General features: G+C 44.3%; 1 protein-coding gene across 1 annotated transcript in view; it reads right to left on the bottom strand.

Annotated features, from left to right (window-relative positions):
- Positions 1–9,197: 9,197 nt before the first annotated feature.
- Positions 9,198–10,170, bottom strand: part of nherf1b (NHERF family PDZ scaffold protein 1b) — a 29,091-nt gene continuing 28,118 nt past the window's right edge. Inside the window, exon 6 of the mRNA XM_054759132.1 lies at positions 9,198–10,128. Coding sequence (XP_054615107.1) covers positions 9,991–10,128 — 138 coding nt within the window. The 3' untranslated portion in view covers positions 9,198–9,990. The remainder of the gene's footprint in view (positions 10,129–10,170) is intronic.

Genomic DNA, 10,170 nt, shown 5'->3' with positions numbered 1-10,170 from the left:
TTACAGCCACTTTCTCTGTGCATTTGTCCCCCGCCCCGGGCCTAGTGTCCCCGTCTCCTCCCTCTGACCTGGGGGGCCGCAGGGGGCCGGAGAAGCCCGGAGCTTAAGGTGGCTCTCTTGACATGAGCTCAATCTCCTTTGGGATCATGTTGCCGCAGCTCATTCTAAGCACGGCGCTCTGATGACGCTGATAACACTGCATGCACACATGCACGCACATACACACACACATGCAGGGCATGTCAACACTTTTACTTGTGACTTCTCACTTGTGTGTTGTTGTTGGGGCGGCAGCGGCTCAGGAGTTACAGCAGGTCGTCCAGAAGCCGGAAGGTTGGCGGTTGGATCCTCGAGCCTCGCTCCCTCCACCCAGCCACCATCAACCACCTTGCCTCCACTGTGAATTCATGTTCGGTGGTGGTTGGAGAGGCCATAGGCATGAATTGGCAGCCACGTTTCCTTCAGACTACCCCAGGGCTGCTTTGGCTACAGATGTAGCTTACCACCACCAGTGTGTGGCTGAACAGTGAATGAATAATGGGTTCATTTTAATGTGAAGCGCTTTGGGTACCTTGAAAAGCGCTATCAAATCGAATCTATTATTATTATTGTCCAGTTTAACATATAATATGCAACAAAGCAATACTACTAGAGGTGCTCAACATTGGCGTTCTTACCGACATCCGATATAGTCAGCAGCCTTCCCTCAAACTCATGTCAGGTGACATCATGAATAATGTTTTGGTTATGTTAATTTACATTTATTCATTAAATCAAACTACAAACTACATTTTTTGCAGTTTTGTTTCACCGAGTTCACCCACGAAGTAGTTTTACCCATTTTGCAAGCGCCAAAACGCATGCAGAATAATAAGATAAATAACATTTGAACATGATATCATAAATAATAAAATTAAAAATAATAAAAATAATTTCTATAATAAATAATAATAAAATATTAAATAATTAAATTACGCATTGGCGTCATGGCTCCTCCCCTGCGACCCCTTTCCAGGTGAACTCAGCATTTCCGACGGATCACAAAAATGAACTTCTTCATGTTCTTCATCCACCCCCCCATTCGTTTTCTATGCCGCTTGTCCTCACCAGGGTCACGGGGCTATGCTGGAGCCTATCCCAGCTGACTATGGACGTGAGGCGAGGTACACCCTGGACTGGTCTCCAGCCAATCCATCTTCTTCATATTTGATTTAATGAATAGATGTCAAATAAAAAAAAAAACAGTACGTTATTAATTTTTGTTGTAGTTTTTAAAAAATGCAAAAACACATCATTATTATTATTTTTTTAAATGAAAAACATGAATGAACAAATTCCATGCGGATTCCGATATGATCCGATATCTCATTTTTATGGCAATAACAGTACAGCGTATTTTCACCCCAAGGGATCATTTTATTCAGCTTTTTCCCATACAAGCTGTACACTGACTCCTCTAAAGCATATTTTCATTTCTGTAGTATTAAGACGATAGAGCTGAGCTATTGTGAATTGTCTAAAGTGACGAGCTCCAGTTGAACTTTATGTGCGTGTTTTTTGTGGCTTTTTACAACAGCGTTATTAGGAGAAGAAGAAAACTCATTCAGACGCAACAAATTGTTTTGTGCAAAATGATTGGGAGCCCGAATGGGATGTGATGTAACCTGTGTGTGTGTGTGTGTGTGTGAGGGTGTTGGTATAGTGTGGGAGGTGGGCATGTGCGTTGCGCCCGTGCGTGGCTGCTAATCACTGCGATGGATCCGGGAAGCACAGGCCAAAAGTAGCAAGATGTGTGTGTGTTTGTGATTAACGGAGGCAGGGCAGCTGGGGTTTGAAGTACGCCACTGTAACTGTACCGAGAGCAGCAGTTGTGTTCCTCCGGTATAAATAGTGGCGTGGGCATGTGTGCAGGCAGCAATGACACAATGGCAGAATTTCACTGTTCTTTCAGGGAGCTTCGAGAATGTGACGCCTTGCAGGTGTCACCCCCCCCCCCCCCCCCCCCCCCCGCCAGCCCCCTGCCCAGATGCTACACTGAGGCTTGAAGGTTGCGTCAAGGTGGGCGCTCATGGGTGATGCAATAAGATGACATACCGGCGTTAATTTCATTCACTTTTATATGACAGTGCAAAAACGTCTGTGATCCTTTGCCAACTTCTGGATATGCCTGATTTTTGTTATTAAAATCCAAACATATGCAATCAAAACCTTTTTGACTGAAGTGCATTAGGGAGCTGCACAAGGACTTTGATCATGTGATGATGTTAAATGTTAAACGAGCAGGCAAAAGGTCATAACAATGTCCTTGTAGGGAAGTCTGTCCACTGGGCAGCCATCTTGGTAACACCTTGAGGCGGTTATTTCAGGCTGTGCGTCTTCCTAAATGAGTTCGCTGTACTTTCAGTGGGCATAAAACATGCATGTATACAATCAGCTGTCCAATATCACCATTGTATTGTTTATACGTGGTCTAAAACATCCACCATTTACCATCCTGGAGTGTTTTTTGTTGGTTTTTTTGTCAGAGCAGCGTGCCGTGCTGGGTCATTGTGAGCGTCTTGTCAGGAATTTGTTTATACTCAACAAGTTGTCAGTTTGACGGTGACAGCAGCTTGTGATCATGTGTGGGTGTTTTTTTTGTCCTTTTTTATGGCTGTCAGCGATGCGAGCGGCAAACAGTCCTTCTTGCACGCGCAGCAGCTGAAACCGTCAAGAGTGCTGACATCGGTGCAAATACATGATGGAGGCGGCAATGATTGGCTGTTTGAGGGAAGGGGGCGGGATTTCTGCATCGAACCTGCGTGAGTCTTTCTAAATTGGTTGCTTTTGATGATGTCTTGTTCCAGATAGTGGGAATGAATAACAACGTCATCCTTTTTTTCTGTTTTTGGCAAATTAATTATTTGCAAAAACAGGTTACACACCAGGGTTTTGGACAAATTAAAATCTTAAAAAAAAAACATTTTAAACACACAAATATAAAAATGTAAAAAACACACACAAACTCATTTTAGTTCAGATTTTTAAGATACATTTTTCTTACTAAGAAAATGATTTTTATAGTTTATAATACTTTTTTTTTTCTTTTTAAGTTTAAGGAGGTCTCTGCTACTTGCTCCTCCTTTTGGACACGTGAAATCGTGAATTGCAGCACGTGATGTATATCATAAAACACGTGTATGTTCACGGAAAATCAAACCGTAACCAAGTTACATTTTTTTAATTAAAAAAAATTGTTTTATGATACATTCTTTTATTCAGTTATTAAGTTGGGTACTTTTTTGCGGATTTCACTTATTGTGGACAATTTTGGGCACTTATCCCCCACGATAAATACATACACACACACACACACACAGTGAATAATTAAAATGATGCTAATGGAAATTAAGTAGCTAGCTGCTGATGTAAAAAATGGGACAACATGAGACAAGCTGAAAAAAATGGAGGTTTTGTCGTCATCATGCAGTATTTGGTAAAATCAGGTCCAGCGATGTAAAAAACAAAATAAGAATAAGTAAGTCTGTCACATCAAATAAGTAGAGAAGAAAATTGATGGAGAAGAGTGAGAGTTAACATGCTAATTAAAACATCTCAGCAATTCTCAGGTTGCTGTCCTCTCCTGCCTCCGCCGCATCACTTTGCCACCACGTGCCATAAAAAGTGCCCCCGGAATGTGGGCCTGGTGTGGATGCGCTCTGAGGCGTGCGTCCCTGAGAACTTGAAGCAAGGTCACACCGGGGCTCTCGTGTCGCTGAGCTCCCTCCTTTCATGAGCGAGGTAAATTGGAAACTGATAAAGTGCCAATTCCTTCGCAGAAGATGTGCCTGGGCTTTGCGATGAAACCGATCCAGAAGGACCCGAGCAGAAACACCCGCTCACACAACGCTGCTAAATATACACTCTAATATGCGCCGGGTGCAGGGTGTCTCTTCTGTGTGTTGTGGTTTTGTTTACAGGAGCCTGTCCAGTCTTTTATGAGCTTCTGACATCAGTGAATGTCTCATTAGCAGTTCGTTTGCCTCTTTCACGTCCACGGGCTTTGGTCTCCCCTACAAATGTGGACGCTGTTCAGTTTCTGTGACATGAAGCTGACTCCGGGCCAGTCGACAGATGTTTGATTCCGTGCTCTTCATGTTTTGTCAACCATCTTTATCGTTGACAACCACATTTATGTTGTGTCGACATTGTTATTTACAACTTCTGGACGTGTATGATTGCATGTATAGACTGGCGGTCCTGATGGTCAATCAAATGACAAATGTAACAGCAATCATCCCGAATGACGTTCGAGATACTACAACAACAGGGAACTTACCATGTCTACTGTCTTTACTAATACGAGTGTAAAGGTGACTATAGGGGTGTTATTTCATGCCTAGAGGGCTCTCATAATTTCCACTCCTATTACACAACATAGCTGACATAATAAGAGAGAATAAGCCTTTCAAGACATAAATAAGACTTGTGCGCATGTGTGTTGCCATAAATGTGTTTGGTGCTAGGGGAGCTGGGGGGGGGTCGGACATTGTTTCGGATATTGTCTCTGTATATGTTTGTCGTAAACACACGGATGATGAACTTCCGCGCATCTCCGGCTACCGCAGGTTAGTTGCTTAAGTCTGGAATTCTTCCGTGCACTGTATATTTAACCATGCTGGGTGGCCCCTCCCATATATGGATGAAATGACGGGACGTAAGGGGCAGGGGGAAAGAGAGGTGTTGACAGAATGATGGGTGGGAGCTGGACGGAAGGACTCCACTGTGAAGAAGTTGAAAGAGACACGGAGGTTGCGGAGGACACTTTCTGATGGGTGATTATCACCTGCTTTCTTTTTGTTGGCAGACTGTGGCACGGACTTGTTGTTTGATGCCACCGTGCATCCTGACGGAGTTAGGCTACCGAAAACTGGATAGGAAAAATGCAACAGATATTAAACGCTGAGAACATTAAAAAAAACAAGTGCGACCTTGCAGGCCTTGCGTACAAATGTGAGACAGACAGGCTTCCTATTCAGACGGTTGATCAGACAGGCAGCGTGTAAGGCATGCATCAGACAGGTGTGTGTGTGCACATGGAAGGGTGTTTGTGTGCGACAGGTGTTTTGCTGGAATGGTGTTAATCTTTAAGTACTGGCCCAGCAAGCCCTATTCTTGGGACACACACACACACACACACACACACACACACACACGTGATGATGATGCTTTTATAATCCCTGTATGAAAGTTAAGCCATTGTTTTCACGTGAATTGCATAACAATTACACTAATGATGACCCCAGGATGAGAAGTACTCATGATACGCTTTTTGGAAGTATTGAGTACAACACTCAGAGCTAGACCCCGGGGTGTCCAAACTTTTCCTAGCGAGGGCTGCATAAGAGAACGTCAAAGGATGCGGGGATCATTTTGATACATTTTATTTTGCGAAAAGGCTGGAAAAAGGAGATCGGAAAGACCCGGAGAAAACCAACGCACACCAAAAACATGCGTGTTAGGCTAACTGGCAACTCTAAATTGTCCATAGGTATGAATGTGAGTGTGAATGGTGGTTTGTCTGTATGTGCCCTGCGATTGGCTGGCAACCAGTCCAGGGTGTACCCCGCCTCTCGCCCGAAGACGGCTGGGATAGGCTCCAGCTTGGCACCCATGGCTTGTTAAATTCAGCAATGTTGCTCGTCTCAATTTTGCGACTTTGGCGCTTAAAAGGTTAACACGTTCTGCCTCTAAGTTAAAATGTGGTTGGGTTTTTGGCGACACCCAGTGGCCGCAATAATTCACTGAGTTGAGCTTGTGAAGCAGCTAGGCACACAAATTGAATCATGGGGAGCGAAAATGCTCTGTTTCGGAATACTTTTTAGTACACTTCTGGATTAGAGACTATGTGTCTGTAAGTAATGTGCAACTATGTCTAGCTTGGAGATTGTAGCTGCTGTGTCAGACACTGACTAACTAAACACACACGTATGCTTTTCAGTCATTTGTGAATACAATCAATAATTGTTTCATCCCTCGCACCGACCCACGCCTGGAGCATAAATTCTTCTCCAACGTGCCAGAGGTGAATTGTCAAACGTTTAGCTGATAGCGAGATGACGAGGCCGGCGTTATAAATCAAGCGCAGTATTCATGGAGCTCCGGAGCGGGAGCCAACGCGGTGAAAGAGGAGCCAAGTAAATATTATAACACTTAGTCCATCAGTGGTGCTCGGCAACAACCCTCAGCGAGGGATCATGACGGCACTGTGGCGCAAGACAGTGGCCGACAAGATGAAAGGCATACGTCTGCAAGAAAAAGTCATTAGGGGCTGAAAGTCACATCACCTTCACTAGATGGAAAAATGAATGTAATGGATAGTGGAAAGGGGGTCACGGCCTCAATGCCACGCAGAAAATAGTTAGCAGAACACAAGGTCCAGTTTCTCCAGTGCCAGTTGACAACACTTCCTATTAATAGTGAGGATTGTCCTTGGGTATTTTTATAAAAGGAGATGTGTGTGTGTGTGTGTGTGTGTGTGTGTGTGTGTGCTGTACGGCCGAGTAAGAGAAAGAAAGGTAGGGATGAGGCTTTCTAGGAGACGACGGACTTGTGTTACAGCAGCCTCACACGGCATGCAAGTCATGCGTCTCTTTTCCGCCTTCACTTCTTTTCCTCCGTCGTTCTGCTAAAGCCAAGAAATGCCCACGCAATAAAAGTGGGACGTCAAGGGTTGTTTCACACCACTAAGAAAAGCGTCTACACACACACACTTACACACACGCGGGTCTATTTTTAGCGTGCTGTGGGGTTTGAAGGTAGATCCGGGCTGACCCCTTGTCTCACCCCAGCTCCAGCCCTTACAAGGACCCCCAGGGTGGACACGGTTGCCAGGCAACCGGCCGTGTTTGCAACTCAGCTGCGGATGTCCAGCATATGACCCTTCATCATCTTAATCATCCTCATTGCCCTTCCTCCTCCATGTCATCCTCATCCTCGTATCATGTGCCCGTGTGGACGTCGTTCGCCTCTTTTTGTTGCCGTAGTGTTGCTCTTCCTCGCAGTTGGCACGCTGATTGACACCTGGCAGAGGAGATGTGCGTTACACCGGTGTGAAGGAAGAGCATTCACACTTTTTAAAAGGATTTATTTATTATTATTATTATTTCGACTCATTTTTCACATTCAACTACTTCCGCATTTTACAAGTCAGACCATTCAAATATGAAAGCTTGTCTCGCTCACTACCTTAAGAATTCCTGCTTTTTCTGTAATCCCACATTTTCCATGACAAAAAGTGTGTATTGAAATGAATACACAACCAAAACAGCAGGGACGCCTGCAGCCACATGATTAGGGTCACCAGTCGCCCCAAAGGTACACCTTTGGCCAACGATTCGATGCACATAAAGCTTGCAGTCCAAACTATTAGACACACCCCTGGACAAATCATTAGGCACATACCAGGCAAAATGATTTTTCACACCCATAATAATAGGTACGGCTGCAGCAAAAATACGAGGCACACCTGACAGACACATGAACTCCTTGATAGGCCCAAAATATTAATCCTGAACGGGAGTGTACCAAATGATTAGGCACATGTGAGGCCCAGATTTTTGACACACCCCAAAAACGTAGGTAGGCCTGCAGCCAAAATATTAGGTACACATAAAGCCCCAATATTCTTTGCAAACATAAATATTAGGTACGCCCGAAAGCTTGACTGTTAGAAAATATCAGGTACACCTTTGGAGACAATTATTAGGTAGACGAGGCTAAAAGAGTTGGCGCACCCAAAATAATAGTTACCCCTGCAGACAGAATATTAGGTACACCTGTGGCCAAAATATTAGGTACATCTGTGGCCTTTCAAAAAGGCATAACATACAAAACTGTGAAGATTGGTCAAAATGGGCAAATGAAAATCTCCATTAGCTTACATTGCACGGTACTACAACAGACATTCTCTCCACAAATGACTAACATGCGTCTTTGCTATCTTTGTTTCCCAAAGGAGGTCACTTGATGAAGCCACATCAAATTTGATAATATTCTTCATGTATTTTATTATCCTGCGTCACTACATTGTCTTGTGTTTGTGTTTGTGTGCTGTACTGATAATAGACCCTCGGATAAGAACGCTCAGGGGTATTTGACAAGGACAAAATGCATGGAAACCTCGATGTAGAAATCACAGTACTTGTTTTGGATGTCATAGTAACATGGTAAAGTATTATAGTATGTTCATGAAATCACATTCATGTTTATTCCCAGAAGAGCTAATGTCACCATTACAGCTCCCATCGCTGTAACAACAGAAGAAAAACAACCCTTTTCTTGTCTCTCATTGCCGAGTGACCTCAATTCACCGACCCTCACCTCCTCGAAGCGCAATTATCAACAGCGAGTGCTACCGAGTGCTGTTGCGTGGGCTGCGGTTAACGACGGCAGCTAAGGGGAGAGCTGAGGAGCAGGAAGGTCACGGCGATTAGTGCGAGACAGCTGCCGGAGACACAGTAGACACGCCGGCGGACACGAGAGGGGCTCAAATGGGCCCTCCGGTCAACAAAGACGTAGGATGACAGGAAACCATCAAATCTGACGCACTTTGTTAGTGGTGAGTGAAAGGCGGTCTAAGTATGGCCCTGAAGCTGTCACCCTAGCAGGCTGATAGCATCTCACATGACGAACTTCCTTTGTTTATTCCTTACTGCCGCTTTAAGAGGAAATTAACAGGAAATCTTGTGGCACCCGCGGGACCATATATTTAAAACAAGTGGGGCAAAAGCATGCTGGGAGATGGCATCGCTCCCGTCGCTGGGAGTGCTTTTGGCTTCCCAGCATGCTTTGCGGCACTCGCTTTGTAAAAAGTTTCTAAAGTTACGTGTTCACAGTTGACATATCAAATTCTACACAATTTTTATTCCTCTTTGTCGTCTTCTGCTTCATTTTTTGTCTGGTAACTCCTGCCACATTTCCCAACCGATTCAAACCAATCCAACATGAAAATGTTCCAGCTTTATAGTCAGGCTGTTATGTTGAGTAACGACCTCCTGTTTGTTGACGAATTAGTCACTTGGCTGAAACGTGATTCCGGGAGGAATACTTGACACGGCCCGGCCCCACCCAGACTCCACCTCCAGCGGCCCCCAGTGGTATTGAGTGTGAGACACCTGATGTAGTGTATTTTTAGTAAAGAGACAACAATGTCACAGAATAATGCTTTATTACAATAGAGAATCTTTGCTCGCTGCTTACACAGGCTGCCTTGCACCACAACACCTCCATCATTCATTTGGAAAATAATCTCAATACTGGAACAAAAAAAGCAGACAAGATAGAGAAGCGCAAACATCCTTTTAGACAGACGTGATCTGGCAATAACATTTTGAGAAAGGAATGCTAAGTTCACCAACACCAACACCTTGTTGAGCTGGAGTCACGTCGTTCACAGACTAAAAGATGAGAGGCTTGAGCCGATCGCTCCGGAGTTGATTTGATCAAAAATGTAAAAATATACACGATATATGATATATACATACATTATAAGAGAAGCCCCTTTTCAAATCATTCCTGTTTAAAGCTATCAGTGCGTGTTTTCACCAGTTAAAAACCCATTCTAGGAGGACAGCAATGACATTTACCCTATTAGGGACTCGCTTTTTTGGGGGGAAATACATCACAAAAATGTGGCAATTAGCTCTACGACACAAATTGTTAACAATGAATGAATTTAAGACGTTTGATCCGCTCCGACTGATTATCTTCTAAAACTAAATGATCCATAAGCTGATTGTCAGGTGAGTGGGTGTTGAAGAACACACATACACACGCACACACACACACACACACACACACTCACATTCAACACAGTCCAGTTGTCCTTCATTGTTAGTAGTACATTACAATGACGTGGAATATAGAATACAACTCTCTTAAAAAGTGTCTTTTCTGATGGTTGTGGGAATCACTCCTGTAAAAATGTGTGTGTCACGTGAGCTGAAGGCCCTATAGGTTGCTGAAGAGTTCATTTTTCTTGGTCCAGTCCATGGGCGGGGCTCTCTTATTGGAGCGTTTCTGGTGGGCCAGCTCTTTGACCTGCTGCAGGCTCATGTTCAGAGCCGGGATGGCCTCCGGCACCACACCCTGGAGGAGAGAGCGACACCAGGTTCTACACGTCTTCCATGC

Source organism: Dunckerocampus dactyliophorus, chromosome 18 (assembly GCF_027744805.1).
Source record: "Dunckerocampus dactyliophorus isolate RoL2022-P2 chromosome 18, RoL_Ddac_1.1, whole genome shotgun sequence".
Lineage (NCBI taxonomy): Eukaryota > Metazoa > Chordata > Actinopteri > Syngnathiformes > Syngnathidae > Dunckerocampus > Dunckerocampus dactyliophorus.
This window is presented reverse-complemented; position numbering and strand designations above follow the sequence as displayed.